Source organism: Lethenteron reissneri, chromosome 27 (genome assembly GCF_015708825.2).
Source record: "Lethenteron reissneri isolate LAM-NWPU_2019-01 chromosome 27, ASM1570882v1, whole genome shotgun sequence".
Taxonomy (NCBI): Eukaryota; Metazoa; Chordata; class Hyperoartia; order Petromyzontiformes; family Petromyzontidae; genus Lethenteron; species Lethenteron reissneri.
In genome coordinates this window covers 2,419,739-2,437,615 of record NC_083805.1, presented here as the reverse complement: position 1 = coordinate 2,437,615, position 17,877 = coordinate 2,419,739, and the positions used below count along the sequence as shown (strand labels likewise).

General features: G+C 49.4%; 1 protein-coding gene across 2 annotated transcripts; it reads left to right on the top strand.

The window, feature by feature from the left end:
• Positions 1–3,691: 3,691 nt before the first annotated feature.
• Positions 3,692–17,373, top strand: LOC133348334 (solute carrier family 2, facilitated glucose transporter member 11-like). Of its 2 annotated transcripts, XM_061561074.1 has the most exons (12): positions 3,704–4,042; positions 6,351–6,449; positions 8,428–8,588; positions 9,051–9,175; positions 10,479–10,608; positions 11,516–11,664; positions 12,306–12,493; positions 13,363–13,473; positions 14,137–14,238; positions 14,594–14,669; positions 15,573–15,700; positions 16,416–17,373. In XM_061561074.1, the coding sequence occupies exons 1-12, from the start codon at positions 3,968–3,970 to the stop codon at positions 16,638–16,640; spliced, it is 1,569 nt and encodes a 522-aa protein (XP_061417058.1). In that variant the 5' UTR covers positions 3,704–3,967; the 3' UTR covers positions 16,641–17,373. The 2 variants fall into 2 exon arrangements, with proteins under 2 accessions (XP_061417059.1, XP_061417058.1); XM_061561075.1 differs by lacking the exons at positions 15,573–15,700; positions 16,416–17,373 and adding an exon at positions 14,779–15,560 and having other exon boundaries at positions 3,692–4,042.
• The last annotated feature ends 504 nt before the right edge of the window (positions 17,374–17,877 follow it).

The window sequence follows — 17,877 nt, the reverse complement described above, 5'->3', positions numbered from 1 at the left end:
TTTTTACGTGGGCGCCGCATCTCAAAAGTCGAAGTTTCTTTCATATGTTCATAATCAACGTTTTTGGGTTAGATCGCGTTATTTATAAATGTGTCGTAACCCTCCACCACCCGACACGGCCAATCAGCAAAAAAAGTGTCACGTTGACAAAAGACAAATAGTTCACTGCTTTAGCCCACCGGTGTATTGAAGTGTGAAACCACAACATTTACAATTTTTTTTCACACTTCAACACACCGGTGGGCTAAAGCAGTGAACTATTTGTGTTTTGTCAACGTGACACTTTTTTTGCTGATTGGCCGTGTCGGGTGGTGGAGGGTTACGTCACATTTATAAATAACGCGATTTAAACCCAAAAACGTTGATTATGAATAATATTGGTCGCGAAAGCCTACGTGTTAACCTTCTTTCATATGGGTAATCTAAATTGTATTATGGTTGTTATTGTTTGACTTGCATCACACTGGGATTTTTGCACACAGCGTTTTTTTTCTGGAATATTTGCTGGTTTATCCAGGATGTTTCTGTTGCGCGTCGTCGCTTTAAGATGTTCTCCGTTGATATTTTGTTTGTTGCGGTTGCACCCGACTTAAGAGCCGCATGGCTCACAGGGCTATACCTAATCAATGAAACTTTCTCTTCATGGTGTTACTCGTCAAGAACCAAGGGTTGCACGGCCATGTCGATCCTGTAGAGCAGTGGTTCTTATTCACCTTTATTACTCAATTAGAAACAAATGTCTCATTCTGGATTTGAAGCTTTCGTGACTGCAGGAATCCATACTCTTTGGTTCTTTCGGTAAAGTCACGTAGGTATTAAATAAGGTATAAAATAAAATGTCTCATGTTATTAAATACACAGAGGGTTTGATGAAACAAAGTCGTTGTAACTTACCTGCCCGTGCTTAATTCGTGTTTTCAATTATTTACCTTCTTAAAAAATCTGCCCGTGTCTCGCACCCCCAGAAAGGGCATCTTGCACTCCCAGGTGAAGAAGAACCGCTGCTGTAGAGAGATACATTACAGTTTAACACGTAGGCTTTCGCGACCAATATTATTCATAATCAACGTTTGTGGGTTAGATCGCGTTATTTATAAATGTGTCGTAACCCTCCACCACTCGACACGGCCAATCTGGCGAATTGCCCGATGATGCTGGATGCAATTACCAGCGAAACGTCGTACTCAAAAATTGTAAATCTTGTGGTTTCACGCTTCAACACACCGGTGGGCTAAAGTAGTGAACTATTTGTCTTCTGTCAGATACATTACAGACACCAACGCGTAATGCAAACATTTAAAGAAGCTGTGAAAAAAAATCAAGAAGAGGTTGTATCCTTCATGGTATTAAAACGGGTGTCTTTTTTGGTGGAAGCCAATCACTTTCAATGACAATGCATATTTTATCAGAGCATGCTTTGCTTGCATGTTTTGCTTACAAGTACGGTGTGTGGTTAATGCAGATTGAATGCCTTACAAAATGAATCTATTAGGTGTTGGAACATCTTAACACCTCCTGTTTTCTTTCCAGAAAGGGGTAAAACCCTCTTCTTATCTTTTTCATACTTTTGATACTGGCAAAAAAGTTCCACCATATATTTTGAACAAGCTATGACTTCGTGTGCCCACGGGGTGGCACTACGCTACCTCAAAAGTGTACACGTGCTCTGACAATTGCCCTATCTTCGTTAAGGAAAGTTTCGCAGTTTTTAAACACTGTTTTAAGATACTCCTATAGTTTCAAACAAGACACAGCCTTCGTGTACACTTGCAATTTAAAAACAATCAGCAGAATTTCCCGAAGCGGTACATTGTGGTCCCCCCTCCCTCTCTCTATTTAAGGCCTCGACACAGAGGTGTTGTCTTTCTGTGTGTCCCTCTCTGTGTCTGTGTGTGTTCTCTCTCTACTTGTGTGTTTGTCTATGTGTCTTCGTGTCTGTGTTTTGTCTCTCTCTCAATTTTAGCATTCTTTGGAAGAACGTTAATCAAGTAGGTAGGATGTTGACTGTTGTGTTAGCCGACTCTCTATTGCAATATATTTCTAAGTTTGCTATGTTTGTTTTCGTATTCATTCGTACCTGACGATGGTTGCTTGTGTTGCTATCGAAACGTCGTAATCCATTATTATTTAATTTATTTTCTTTCTACATGACTTTACCGAAAGAACCAAAGATTGGCTCTTGTTTTATGTTACTATTTTTCAAGAAATGTGACTCACAGCAGCAGTGACGCAAGTGGTAGGTAACTGCAGTCCGATTTGGTTGTAATTAGAACACACCAGCACATTACTCACCAATTCTCAACTGCTGCAAAGTCTGCCTCTGAAAACCATATATCTGGAGTCTCCACATCCATACTATGAGGCCCATCAACTTGGCGAATGCCAACGATAACCAAATCTGTAACTACCTGGCGACTGCCTGATGTTGTTGGTTGTAACTACGAGCAAAACGTCGTACCCGAAGCAGTAATAACGTGGCCACGTTGGTTCACGTGACCACTTTATTCACTGGCTGCGACGGCTGGAGTGGGGTATACGACACACCATCTACTTATGCGATCTGACCCAACAATTCCTTATGAAACGTAATAAATTGGTCACGAAAGCCCACGTGTTAAATGTAAGAAAACCTCGTCGTGTAAAATAATAATGCAGACCAGAAAAAAACACGTTTGCTCAAATTAACTTTGATGGTGACGTTCAACAATAGGACCATAATGCGCAGATGGCCGTGTGTTTTTACACATTTATACATGTTGTGTGAAACGTACGGTTTTCCGGCCCGTACTAATATTCTCATGTTATGATGATGGAGTTTTCTTTGTCACCTACAGAGAACTTCAAAAGGCGAGACCCGTGACCGACAAGTAATCGCTCACACGTGATGGGCAGCGACTCTCCCTGCTAATCACCTCCCCACCGGACACATCAAGCGACCTCACAATCCGCCTCAATGAGCTTCCCTCATTAAGTTACGAGTACGCCCTGCCTCCAAGACCACCCAAACTTCATGAAGAAGTGCCAAGCGTTTGCCTCCCATTTTGCCAATCTAACCGCATTCAGGTTATGGTTAAGGTTGAGCTGTAATCCTGACCCAGTTAAAAATACTACTTTTTTGCGTTTGGCCAATGACCAAATCGCTTGAAATGCGCCCGACAATGTTGTACTGGACTCCCGTCTATGCTCCCCAGCTTCACCAACCCACACTGACCAGCGCGGTTAAGTATGGTACTACGCTGAACGTGAAATGTTACAAAATCTCGAACCTAGTTGCCAGTAAACATGGGACGTTGGGTCAACGTTGGGCCGAACAGTCCCAACGACAATGCCATAGTTGGCCAAACGTTGACGTGTTTACTGAGTTCGTGTAAAGTTGTACAAGCTACCAAACTTCTCTGACTCCGATGTGCCAGTAAATATGACTCGTGCACATGGTAACTCCGCAAAGAAGGACATTGTGTTTGGTACGTTGCTTGTTAGCATACAAATGCAAATTTTCTTTAGTGACAGCTGTCGGCTCGAATCACACACACATGCGTATACATGCTGTGTGTGTGTTAAAGTAAAAAAAAACTCATCACGGGAACAAGAAACCACTCGTCTCCACGCACAAAGAGCACGCTGTCTCTCGGACAAAATGCACAAGACGAGTTTGTTGAAATGTGTAGCTTGTCGTTCGTCGGCAATGGGACATGTGACAATAATGATTGCGATGATGGGGGGGGTGCGCTGTCGAGATCTTTCTCTTTCTCATTCTAGCCCCATCCTCTCAATTCCCTCCCTCTCTACCACCCGTCCGCTGTTTTATATAACAACACAAGAGGGTGGGTGGGGGAGGCGATAGGGCTTGGGTTGGCTTAGGCTGGCTGGGAATGGGTTGGTAGCCTGGTTGGCTGTCTCTATGGGCTGGTGAGTACGGACGACTGAAAAGGAATCGCCTCTCCGGGAGTCCCGTGGACAGAGCGCGATGCCGAAAGCCGACGGGGAGCCGAGCGAGACCGATGCCCTCATTTTCGAGGAGAAAGGACCCTCTGGTCACAAGGTAAGTCGACGAAAAGCCACGCGTCCGGCGAGGCAGCGGCGCCAATAGATTCGTGAGACGCCACTTAAACTAAACTATGAAAAATGTTTTATTTTACCAGGTAAGGCGCACTCGGCGTTCCATAGCTCATTTTCAGAAGCGACCTGGCCACAAATGATGAGCTCAACGAAGTTGTTTATCACGTGGAAATGTCTAGCAGCCAAATACTCTTAAACGCATATTTATAAATGTGGATGGGAAACCCCGAAGGACCAGGAGAAAAAACCACGCGACAACGAGGAGAACACGCAAACTCCAAATATACAGCAGGCGTCAGGGTCGGGATCGAACCCACGGCTTGCATGTAGACCAGGCGAGGTAGTTAACATCTCTCCACTGCGGCGCCCCTTATTGAAGGTTGCGGCAGGGAGATTTCATAATTTGATGGGTAGCGATGCCAGATCGGTGGATCTTGGACGGACGAGACCCGCCGTGAGAAATGCGGAATTGAGAAGGGAGACGCTTTGACTTGCATTATATTGCACCTTTTCTTTGATATTGGCAAGCTCTAAGAACCGTAAACGTTTAGATGCCTTCACCCACCCTCACGAACCAACGTGGAGAAGTATGGTCAACGAACCCCCTACGACCAGCACGGTAGAGGGAGACCCCTAAACATTAACAAAGGTCTGTACACGTAACATACACGGGTTCGGTAAGGGCTGGCGGATAGTGTAAATAATCCTTAAGATATATAATGGACATATGACTTTTATTCATAACCAAGTACTGTAATGAAAACAACTACATACTGTGCCATGGAGAGACGCATGTATATGTGGATATCCCTGGATATACACCGAGTGTGAAAGTGTATGTATCTGTGTGCGTGCGAATCCAGCGACCTGCATTCCATTCCCACTCACGGCTAACATCAGTATCCCGTGATATTAGAACCGGTCCTGGGAAGCTCGCCTCTACACCAGCCCGCATTGACAAAGCGTGGCGAAGTATGGTCAAACTCCCACAACCGACACGGCGTGGCGAGGCCTTCATCCATTCGTGGATTTTAAAAGGAGCTGTTAATGATCAAAACTTGTGTATTTATATGTACGGTAGTGTACCAGTTAGTGCGCTGCGAACCCGGCCACCCCAGTTCGATTGCCGCTTACGGTCAAAACCAGTGGCGATTGTTAGAACCGGTCATGGGTCTCTCTTAGGTCGATTCAGCCTCAAATGGGTATCCGGTATGTGTAAACATCATCACTGGGGAGACAAAGGCAGCCGGGCGTAGTGTTGGCCACCCACCCCCTCGTGTCCCGTGCCGGCCTTCAAAAGTGCTCGCAAACAGCACTTGTCCCAACAGTCTGTGAACGCGATACGGGGTATCTTTATTATTATCTGTATTGCATGGAGAGCAACGGTGCAGTGGATAATGCGTTGCGCTACGAACCCAGTGACCCGAGTTTCATTCTCGAGGCTTAATAGGAGTGAAGATCTGAACCGATCCCGAGCCTCATCCCAAAGGTCGTCTCGCCCTTGAATGAGCATCTGGTGCGGTGGAATTAAAGATCGGCCCTGCGGTGGTCCTGGCGACACCAACCCATTTAATAGGCGCTCGCTAACAGCGTTGGGGGCTGAAAATGCAACAAGGGAGATCCGTTGTCTTTGTAGCAAGATTGGGAAAACTCTTGTTTATTTCTTACCAAGGGCTGAATAGGACTTTCACGTTGGCGGGTCGCGTTAACACACAATGTAGCGTTATCATAATAATAATAATACTGCGAATAATATGAATACTAGATGCTCACTGTGGGGTTTTTTTCAGTAAATCCTTGGCAGGGTGAAAATATGCCCCTCTAGTACCCGATTAGTGAGGCTAAAATGCATGAAGTCACAGACAATCGGTTCGAAGCGGCACAACTCAAATCGCCGCGGGGTCGTCGAAAATAGTCCAGTTTCCGACCCCGTGGGCTGTATCGCATAAATCGTATCCCGGTGAGGAGCGGTGGCACAGCGGGTAACGCTCTGCGCTATGAAATCCGGCGATCCCGGTTCGATTCCTGCTCATGGTCAACACTAGTGACGATTATTTGAACCGGTTCTGGGCCTCCTCTCGATCTACTCCGTCTCAAGTATCTGGTACGGTGTGTAAACATCGCCACGAGGGGAGACAAAGCTGGTCAGGTGTGGTGCTGTGCACCCACTCCCTCGTATGCCGTACCGACCTTCATAGGTGCTAACTACATTTGCTCCCGCAGTGTTAAGGCCATACGGGTGATTGATTTTTTTTTCTATTTTGCCGGTCTCCCCGCTTGCCACCCTGCAGGAGCCCTGGCTACTGCTGGGCGCCATGTGCTTCTCGGCCGGGATCGGAGGCGGCTTCCAGTATGGCTTCAACGTGGCAGTCATCAGCGCCCCCACGGGGGTGCGTGTAGTTGCGACACAGATGTGGATCCGCCCTGCTCACCACTACAGCAGCAGTTGTCGTGCTCGAAGCACTGGCAGACCTCGTAAAACGGCCACAAATAATAATACACGTTCACACTGATGAACTAAGGCCTTCCCCCACACCTCGTCGGCCATGGTAGTTGTATTGATCATACTTCTCCACGCTTGTCAGTGAGGATTGGTGAAAGTCGGACCCGAGACCGGTTCGGCTATCACTTGCCACTGATGTTAGCCATGGCCAGGAATCAAACTTATTTGACTGGTTTGTAGTGTGATAATCACTGCGTCACTGCTCCACATGGACAAACCTCAATGGCATTTGACGAACACGAACGACGTTGGACAACTGTGTAACACAATCTCTTGTTTTGCCTTCTATCACACCACCTCCATCCAGGTGTGTCCAACTTCATTTGACCAGTTCTCTCTCCACAAACTCTGCATCACCAACCTTTCCACGTTCTCTCCGTCACGCGCAGAACTTTTCCAGTTGCTTACGCGTTTTACGTTTCCTGCCAGATCTCCCAAAACTCAACTATGGGGGTGGTCGGCAGCGATGATTAATCGAAAATAAGTTCTGGTTCTCTGGGAGGATCGTTTGCTCACCCGGTGTGAACCGGGTACTGACAGCTGGTGTGGACGTGAACACGTCTTCTTCTCCCCGTACAGCTGCTGATGTAGATCGAGAGCAACAACCCCAATTTCACATTCAGGTGGTCAAGCCAAACAACCTCGTCAGGAGCAGCGGAGTGTATCGCTGCGATGTCGCCTTCGTATGTGTGGATCGGGCACTGCGTCGTTATACGCGAACACCGATCTATTGCCACAATCCCTTCTCAAAGTAATTCGTTCCAAATTAATAATTAATTTCTAATGAACCTCTCAGTCAATTGTTTGCTCCATATACATTAACCATTGTCTTCTGCTTGATCTCTGCTGTTTACCAGTTTGCTAAGACAACTTAAAAATAATTTGAGATACCTAGGTGGTGCACAAGCTTAAGACAACTAGAGAAAAAACACACATTCTGTCCATAACACTTTGGCCTGAAAAGGAAAAGTATATAATAGGCAACGTTTTGGCCAATAGCCCTCGTATGTTGAGTTTTTTTTGTTATCGAGTAAACAACCTTCATGATGCACAAAGGCATCCGAGTCTTGCAGAACCAATGGCACCAGGCACCTTAACTGTCCCTAATATTTGAGTCATCTCTACTCGCCAATTCCACACCGAGGTGACTCCACAATTCTGACTAACCAACTCTGTGTTCATCGTGCCTGTTAAAATATGTGTGCGTGTGAATGGCTGCATAATCTAGATGAGTTGATGGACCCATATCTGCATGGTCATCAGTTTTCCACAGCCTACAAACTCGACATCGCTGCTGTTATTATCATCGCTTACCACATCGCCACCATCCATCTCAATGGTAGTGGTGGATAGCCGATCCATAAATACAGCGATATCCTCCACGACTCCCGACGCGGTGATCTGACTTGACCACCTGGATGTGAATTGTAGTTGTTCCTCTGCGTCTACATCAGCCATACGAAAGAATTTATACTGTCTCCTGCCATCCATTACATTCGCCTAAAGGTAACATGTTCGCAACATTTGCAAAAATCAGATATATTTGTGGGGGAGCGGTGGCGCAGAAATTAGCGCAATGAGCCGTAAACCCGGCAATCAATCTCCAATGACCCGCATGGTGAAGTATGGTCGAACAATCCTCACGACCAACATGGCTTGGGGAGGCCTTCCTCTCGAAGCGGAGTGACAAAAAGGGCTGAGTGACGAAAGGGGCTGTACAACTTCCAATCCTCGCACGTGTTAATTCATGCGCGTTGTATTATTCTAGTAAGCATGAGACACATTCTGTAATGGATCGTTACACGGCGGTTGAGTGCCACTCAAATGAAAAAAATGTTTTTTTTGCTTCTTGGCGGCGTTGACAGTTCATCCAGCGGTTTGCTAACGTCACCCACGCGCGCCTCTGGGCCTCCCCACTGAGCGGACACGAGCTCACGCTGCTGTGGTCAATCATCGTGTCCATTTTCACGTTCGGCTGCCTCCTGGGCGCCTTGCTCGCTGGTCCGCTCTCCCGTCGCATGGGCAGGTGAGCCTGGGGATCGGTCGCGTTTGCGACAGGTGAGAGGGTCAAGGGGAGGTGATCCGACCCTCGACCACATTTATTCTGCCCACCCGCTCACCTGCCGTCTCACGTGTCCACGTAACTCAACTTTGCTCTCTCAGCTACAGACACTGCCAACGACCTCTACATCCCCACCCTCTCACTTGCTTACCCTTTCTCTTGACCACCCTCTCATCTGCTTACCATCTTACCCTCCCAATTGTCCATCCTATCACCTGCCCACCAACTCACCCTCCCATCAGCCTATCCTCACCTGCCCACCATCCAACCTACCTACCCTCTCACCCATTCACCCTCTCACCCTACCCACCTTCTCACCCTCCCACCCTACCTACCCTCACACTTGCCTACCCTCTCACCTATTCACCTTCTCACCTGCCCACCCTCTCACCTGCCCACCCCTCTCTCTCTAACCTCACCTGGCAGGAGAGGCACTCTGCTCTTCAACAACGTGTTTGCGCTGCTGGGCGCCGCGCTCATGTGGGGCTCCCACGCCGCCGCCTCCTATGAGATCCTCATCGTGGGACGCCTGCTCGCCGGAGTCAACGCTGGTACGAGACGGGGATTGCTGCCTCTGCTGGCATGGCCCTGCATACCAGGCGAGGTAGTTAACATCTCGCCACGGTGGTGAGATGTTAATGACCTCGCCTGGTATGCAGGAGGTCATGGGATCGATCCCGACCCCTGACGCCTGCTGTATATTTGGAGTTTGCATGTCTTTCTCCCTGTGGTTGCATAGATTTTTCTCCGGGTCCTCCGGTGTTTGCTTCCATGCATTTAGAGTATTTGGCTGATATAAATTTCCACGCGATAGGCCACATCGTTGACCAGTCATTTGTGGCCAGGTCGTTTTTGAAAAAGAGCTACATAGCTCAATGAGCCTTACCTGGTAAAATAAAAATAAACTGCCTGCTCACGGCCACTGGTGGCAGAGAAGGGCCTCCGTCAGAGGGAGCTCTGTCGAGTCAAGTTTATAATTATTTCCTGCTGAAATGAGCATGGAGGCAATGCTCGTCTCTGTGTTTACAGCCCTGAGCCAGTGGTGGAAATTCCACATTCCTATGGTACGGGCGAGTGCAATCCATAAGACAAACCACTGTTGACTCTTCCACAAAGCGGTACCTATTTTAATGACCCCGTAGAGAGGATGGGCTGAGTCAACTGATAACAAGGGTTTTAACTCAAGCCCCTATCGAGGGAATTTGGTCTAATATTCCACGTTGGCCAGATGGCTTGAGAAAGGTTGAAGCACCCACACTTTATCTCACCACGCATGACCTGCAAATCGACTTAACCGTCGTGTACCCATTAATCCTGCTAGGAGAGGACTGCGGCGGTGGAATGTTAGCAACTTTCCCCGTGTTTTTAAACTGCTGCGCACGGGAGATGGAGTCCAACCTGTGGCCTCTGGATTGCAAGTGAAGTGTGCCAACCATTACTCCACCGTGGTAGCAGCCCTGCCACCTCGGCAATACAGAAAACAAAACTTGGGGCGTATCATTCGGAGAAAGATGAACATCTCACAGTTCCGGAAGAAGGGACAACTTTTCGTAAATGCATTGTCTTGAGTGGTGTAATTTTGTCTTATTAATCTGCTACACAACTGACAAAAAAACGGACATTTTAAGGGCCCCCAAAACACGTTTAGATTTCCCAGGACAACTACGTGAAACAGGGGTGCGATGCTGAGAACACCAGAACGGGGTGGAAACCCTTGTAGGTAGCTGGCGGAATGACCTCCCTTTTGCAAGCGGTTCAAACGATTATCATGCTAACTGTGGCAGAGCCGCCTGACTTCAGTTTTCAGGCCTCCATCCAGTCGCGGATTGACAGCAGCTGTTCCGTGCATTGCAGGCGTGGGGCTGAATCTGCAGCCCATGTACCTGGGTGAGAGTGCCCCCCAGCGGCTGCGGGGGGCCCTGTCCCTGTCCTGCATCGTGTTCCTCACGCTGGGCATCGTGGTAGCGCAGGTGGCGAGTCTGCGGTGGGTACTGAGCACCGGGGGGGGGGGGGGGTCCGGATTCCGGGTCCTAGTGGGGAAAGGGGGGCGGTGAGAAAGGGAGACAGATTGTGAAGGGTTGGTATTGCAGATGTGTGTGTGTGGAGCGCCGGGCGGCTAAATCACAGCAAGTTGGAAGAGAACGGGGCCACAGCTGGAGCATCTGCCAGTCATCTCAGTCAGTCAACCCATGGCATATGGGTCTGTCCCGTGACCTGCTGCCAGCGAGTCTTCGACACTTCACGTGGCCTGAAAGTCCACCTAGCCTGGCACAAACGCCGTGGTGATGTCATCACTATCTAGTGGCGAATGGCGGTTGTTGTTGTTGTGTGTAGAGGTGGGTGTGTGCATGGAAATGTGTGAGAAGGTGTGTACGTGCAAGCTGTGTGCAGGTGTGTGTGCTAGGGTTGTCGCCGCAATATACATTTTCACGACGTGATACAATGAATGTGTATGTATGTATGTTAAACTTCTACATAGCCGACTGTGCTTATCGGAGGTGTGATTCAATATCACTGATATCTAAGACTGCTGTTGATAATGATGATAATGCTGCTGATGATGATGGCCGTAGTGGTGCAAGCTGTGTGGAGAGTGGTAGTGTAGCGGTTAGTGCGCTGCGCTACGAACCTGGCGACCTGAGTTCGATTCCAGCTCACGGCCAACACCAGTGACGATTATCTGAACCGGTCCTGGGCCTCCCCGAGGTCGACTAAGCCTCAAATGAGTACCTGGTGCGGTGTGTACAACATCGCCACTTGGCAGACAAAGGCGGCTGGGCGTGGTGTTGGCCATCCTCCCCCTCGCGCACCATGCCGGCCTTCATAGGTGCTCGCTAACAGTACCTGCCCAAACAGTCGAGGATCTTTGCCTTTGTTCCCGGCGAGCCCAGGGAGGTGCTGGGCAGCGAGAAGGAGTGGCCGCTGCTGCTGGCCCTCACGGCGCTGCCGGCGCTCGTGCAGCTCGCCACGCTGCCCGCCTTCCCCGAGAGCCCGCGGTTCCTGCTCATCGACCGCGGAGACCGCCGCGGCGCATTGGCCGGTGAGACCCGTCGCCGTCACCTCTGCCTACTCGCTCCGAGGTCCATCAATTCGTCTGCTAGGGCACCACCGCCGCAGACTAAAAATCTCGATTTTTTTTTTATCCTGGAAGAATATGATGAGATGTGAAGCTCATTGCGGAGAGGGGGGGGGTGTCAGCGAGTTGTGTTGAAGAAACAATACGAAAGACGATCGGAGTGCAGGTTAGAGAAAAAGTAAGCAAGTCGCTAAAAATAAATATAAAGTATAGAAGTACAAATTGCACAAGTACATTTCATCCCTGCCGATTTGTAAACACCAAATTCAAGCTTGGGGCAAGGCAGCAAAACGACAACAGTCGCAGACCACACCAAGACAACACCCAGTCCCTGAATTAGATTGCACAATCAAATGGGACTATCGTACGTCCACCCATCCCTGGATCCACCTGATTGTGATCTCAGCAAGACCCACCAACCCCCACATGATTTAGATTTAAAACTTTTATTATGTTCATTATTTAATTATGTTTTATTTTATTATTTTATTATTTCCATTCTACGTGACTTTACCGAAAGAACCAAGAAGATGAACCCCCACATGCTCGCCTGTCCATCACATTCCTGCTCACCTCACCTTGCCCCCCTCCCCGCCCCCTGTCAGCCCTGCGCCGTCTCCGTGGCCCTGGCGCCGACCTGAGGAGCGAGCTGCAAGATATGGAGGCCGAGAGGCTGGCGGTGGCCGGGCGGCCGGTGTCTCTGCTCAAGCTGCTGCAAGACCGCTCCGTACGCTGGCAGATCACCTCCATCGTGGTGCTGAGCGCCGGCCAGCAGCTGAGCGGCCTCACAGCGGTGAGCGTCGGCTTTTAATCACACGCATCTGTGGGTACATACAAAGAAAAAAAACAAAGATCCCCCATGTAGCCTTAACATGCTACTGCGGCAAGTGCTGTTAGAGAGAACCTATGAAGGCCGGCACGGCACACCGGGAGGATGGGTGGCCAGCACCACACCCGGCCGCCTTTGTCTCCCCGAGTGACAAAGTTTACACATTGTACCTGACACTCATTTGAGGCTGAGTCGATCTAGGGGAGGCCCAGCACTGGTTCAGATCATCGTCGCTGGCGTTGTCCGTGAGCGGCAATCGAACTCGGGACGTCGTGTTCATAGCGCAATGCGCTAACCGCTACTCCAACGTTCCCTCATCATCAGCGCAGATCTACAGCTGATGAGTAAAGGCTTCGTGGTCCTGCGCACGAGCCAATCTCATCGAACCATCTCTGCAGCAGCCGTCCTCTCGAGCCTATTCCCAATCTGCTATTCTGACTTTTCCTGCCCGTACCTGCCCCAAAAACACCACGGCTCTGTGCTAGTGTCACGTGTTTGTGGCTGAGTGCAGCTCTACCAAGGTGTTCACAAACCCACTTGCCGTACTGCACACCGTAGTCTCTGAACCGATGGCGCGTGTGAGTGTGCATCCACGGGTGGCTAAAGCACAGCAAGTTGGCACAGTAGGGTGCACAGGTGGTGCATCAGCCAGTCGGTCATCTCAGTCAGTCGACCCGTGGCACCTGCTGGGTCTGCCCCGCGACCTCCTGCCAGCGGGCGTTCGACACTTCACGTGGCCTCAAGGTGCACATGGCCTGGCACAAGCGTCGTGGTGACGTCACCGCCACTTAGTGGCGAATGGCGGTAATTGTTGTTGTTGTGTGCATCCACAGCTCTACTCGTACGCCGAGTACGTGTTCGTTGCCGCGGGCATCGCTGCCGACAGCGTCCCCTACGTGAACCTCGGCACGGGGCTCTGCGAACTCCTCACCGCCACTTGCTGTGTACGCGGGGGGCTTGGGGTTGACACACACACGATCATGATGACGATGACACATTCCGCTCGTTTTCCCAGGAAAACGTCACCGAGTCTCACGAGGAGGATCCTGCTAAGTTTTCATAGTAGGGGGGGCGATGTATGTAATGTATGTTGAACTTCTTTCGCACCGTACGTAGCCAACCGTGCTAATCGGTGGTGTGGGGGAAGGGAAGCAAATCGAAACGTCGTAGTTTTTTTTTTGTTCTTTTATTTCAACCTATCTACGTGACTTTACCGAAAGACCCAAAGAATATGAATTCCTGCAGTCATTAAAGTTATAGGTCAAGATTTAGGGGAATTATGGTAATGGTGAATGATACCGTTGAAGAAGATGACGATTGTGTTATTACTGTTAATAAAGACGACCGTATTATAATGGCATGCAGATGCTGCTGCTGATTATGATGATAGTGCTGCCGATAACTCTGCTGCTGATTATAATGATACGAATGATAATGCTTCGATTACTGACACTGCCGGGCCGTGAGCACACTCCCCCCTCTCTCTCTCTGTCCCCACCTATTACCCCTTCTTACCTCCCGATCACCGATGTTCTGGACGCGTCGCCTCCCGTGCCAATCTGCCGCAAGGCAATGTCGTGCGCGCGTTGTGGGCCTGCTGGCTACAGGGGATGTTGGTGGAGCGCACGGGCCGCAGGAAGCTGCTGGTTGCTGGCTACCTCGCCATGGCTGTCTGCTGCTGCATCAACACCCTGTCTCTGGCCCTCCTGGTGAGTGGTGCACATCCGTCTCCTGCATAAACCCCAGTCCCCTGAGCAACTACACCACGGGTGGGATATCTGTAGAGTTTTGACAGCCGTACGACGAACTTTACGGAGATGTTAACTACCTTTGCGAGCCTGGCCACAAATGATAAGCTCAACGAAGTGCCTGATCACGTGGACACTTATAGCAGCCAAATACTTTAAACGCGTGATGTTGATTCTAAATGTGGAGGGAAAACCGGAGGACCCGTAGAAAAATCGACACTACCACGGGGAGAAAGATACACAAACTCTAAATATACAGCGGGTGTCAGGGTCGGGATTGAACTCACGATCTCCTGTGCCCACGTGCGCGTCGCAGGAGCGCGTTTCATGGATGCCCTACCTGAGCGTGGCCAGCATCTTTGCCTATATCCTCAGCTTCGGCATCGGCCCCGGTGAGTGGTCCCCCGCGACCAAAAACGTCGTTGTCATTGTTGTCGTTTGCGTTCGAAGGTAACGCCGCTGACGGTACCATGCGCTGTGCGTGCAACTGTGGCTGTGTAGACGGCTGTGCAGATGGCAAGTCTCTGGTTCCCACATTGGTCGCACGTGTAGCTTGATGCAGCCAGCCGAGAGTTTCATCGATTACGAAGTTCACAAGGTTGTATTTTTGTCTCGGTTGTGCGGCTACGTCTCTCAAGCTGCGCCCTGAAACACGTAGCCCAGGGTTTTCCAAATTCCAGTCGTCGCAACACGCTACGTCTTTCCACGTTTACCAATTTTCTCCCCCGCCCCCCATTCTAATTAACTCGTTGCATGCTGTACACGCCTGATGATTGTTAAACTCGGCCCACGTGACCGCGCTGAGCAATTAATGCTGACATGACAATGTCAATTTTAATCGGTTTTGTTAATGCGGACAGTGTTAATTGCTTTGCGTATCACGTCAGACGCGTTTAACAATCATTGGGCATGTGCGACGTGCAATTAATTAATTTATATTTTAATGGGGTTGGAGTTAATTTGTAAACGTGGAAAGGCGTAACTTGGTGGGAGCTCGTGAGAAAGTACCCAGTCAACATGCAACGTTAAGCCAACGTTGCCATGTGGTGTGAACCGTTGGGCCAACATTGGCACGACACTGGCACAGCGTTGCATGTTTACTCGGTATTAGCCATCTCAGATTTGCTCATAAAAAAAATCGATGAAAATCAACGGCAGATAAACCCAGGATCTCAACATCACCACCAGCGCGATACTTCTACAACTGGTACATTACCCCTTTGTGTCGCTGGGTCGCCTTGCAGACCTTCCCCCGGTGAGCCAAGAACCTCTGACCCGCGTGCACGCCACCCCAGGTGGAGTGACGGCTATCTTGGCGGCGGAGCTGTTCACGCAGGAGGCTCGCCCTGCAGCCTTCATGCTGAGCGGATCGGTGATCTCCCTCAGCCTGCTCGCCGTCAGCCTCGTGTACCCCTTCCTCATGGTGAGGTCTTGCGCACAGCCACGTACACCGTCAGACCCCGACACCATCAGCCCCGGACCTTGACCCTGGGATGCCGGCCTGAAATCACTGACAATGTGCAGTGCTCGAGTCTGGATGACCTATTTGGGCAATGATGTATAATTGCTCACGTGATGATAAGATGTTAAACGTCTTGTATCAGGTTTATGCAAGAGTTTGAAACAATGTATATACATTATATCACGCCAAGTTACTTGGATACGTGCTTACAACCTATGGTAAATAGTAATCTTGGCTCTCCATCATTCCTAACATTTGCGGTTTCCCCACGGTTCATAGAAACTTCTGCAATTTGCGGCGGCAAAAGCCCTAGAGTCTAGAGTCCGTGAGTTTCGACGCATATTTTTTAAGAACATCAAAACTCCCAAGAATCCACGTTGATATGGATGGACCACATCGCAGATCTCGTAATCCACTGGTTCCGTAATCAGTGGAAAGATTTTCGTGTTGACACGGTGTTCCGCTAACTGCAGGAGAAATCAGAGAGACACGCAAATTCCATATATACAGCAGCAGGCATCAGGGTCGGGATCGAACCCACGACCTCCTGTACACCAGGCGAGGTAGTGAACATCTCGCCACCGTGGCACCCCTAAGGTAGTCGAATGGACACCTGCAGCCGCCAAACGAACCCGTCATACGCCATCACCCGTGCCCTCGTGCGTCTCTCTCGCAGATGGTGCTGGGTCCCTTCACGTTCTTGGTGTTCGCCGTGGCGTGCATGCTGTGCGCGTTCTACGCGGGGCTCGTGCTACCCGAGACGCGAGACCGCTCCTTCCTCGAGATCAGCCGAGACTTCCAGTCGCTGAACGCGGACAAGCACGGAGCCGCACGCCCTGACCCAGTGGGGGGATCTGAGGTCCTACAGGGAAAGTCGGGTGGGGTGGGGATGACGAGATAGGGCGGTGTGATGTGGCCCATCGGTGGCGGGGTCCGATGCTTGTTGCAGCCTAGCGGTCACCCTAGTTAATACTGCAGGGGTATTAATCATGGTAATATGCACCAATTCTAGATTTGAAGCTTTCGTGACTGCAAGGATTCATATTCTTAGGTTTTTTCGGTAAAGTCACGTAGGTAAAACATCAAAATTAATAAAAATAAAATAAAACAAAAATCACGACGTTTCGGAGGCAACACAAGTCTCCGTCATCAGGTGGGACGTTTTACCTACGTGACTTTACCAAAAAAACCTAAGAATATGTAATATGCACCGTCTGCTTCTCAGTGGAATGTTACAACGTGCGTGCTGAATTTGCCAACCATTCCGAATTTCACTGTTCTCACTTCGTGATGTTAAAATGAATGCACTGTTACACCACATGTAGACTTTTGATTACGGACAATGTCTTAGATGCATATGATTGACTAACCCGTCTTTAAACACTTCAAGAAAACCGAAACTACGGAACAAACAGTTCAAAACGTTTTTTCACTCCTGAGACTCGAATGTTGTCCGGAAATCTGTTCACGCGAAAAACTAGATCACTTTGAAAGTGCCAACTGCAGTAATTACGCGATTTGATAATTAACAATTAACACCCGTAATGTAACCCTGCTATGTATAACACAGATTACATCACTGGAGCGTCAATTAAACGTTTTTATTTTAATGTTTGTATTAAAAATATATAATAAACGCGTCAATTTTAGGTGCTGGCTTGATTGAACCCTTTGTGAGTGCTTTACACGAAGAAGACTTCGCCAGATGGTGACCACACTTCGTACGCTTCTCAACATGGCAATGACGTTGTCGAATTCACAGTTTCTCCGGCTGCTACCCATTTTTGAAGACATTTTCATGAGATTTAGCGGTTCGACTGAGGGGCCGTCCATAAATGACGTCACGCACCTAGGGGGGGGGGGGGTCAGACATTTGTGACGATGTGTGACGACGGGGGGGGAGCGGGGGGATGAGAAATGTGACGTCACATCAAAAATGCCGTCCATAAATGACGTCACGCGATTTTGGACGATTTTTGACCCCCCCCCCCCCTTAGTCACACGGCGTCACAAAAAGTCAGACCCCCCCCTCAAATATGACGTCACAAAGCTCTGTCCCCCCCCCCCAAAATGAAACATGCTTCAAATCGCTTTAAACTATCGTCATTGTAGTGCGTATTTAATGTGGCGCTGCACTC

Coding starts and splice junctions, on each gene's coding strand:
- LOC133348334 (XM_061561074.1), top strand. CDS start 3,968: ATGCCGAAAGCCGACGGGGAGCCGAGCGAGACCGATGCCCTCATTTTC. Junction 9,176..10,478: donor GCTCGCCGGAGTCAACGCTG/GTACGAGACGGG, acceptor CGTGCATTGCAG/GCGTGGGGCTGAATCTGCAG. Junction 12,494..13,362: donor AGCTGAGCGGCCTCACAGCG/GTGAGCGTCGGC, acceptor GTGCATCCACAG/CTCTACTCGTACGCCGAGTA.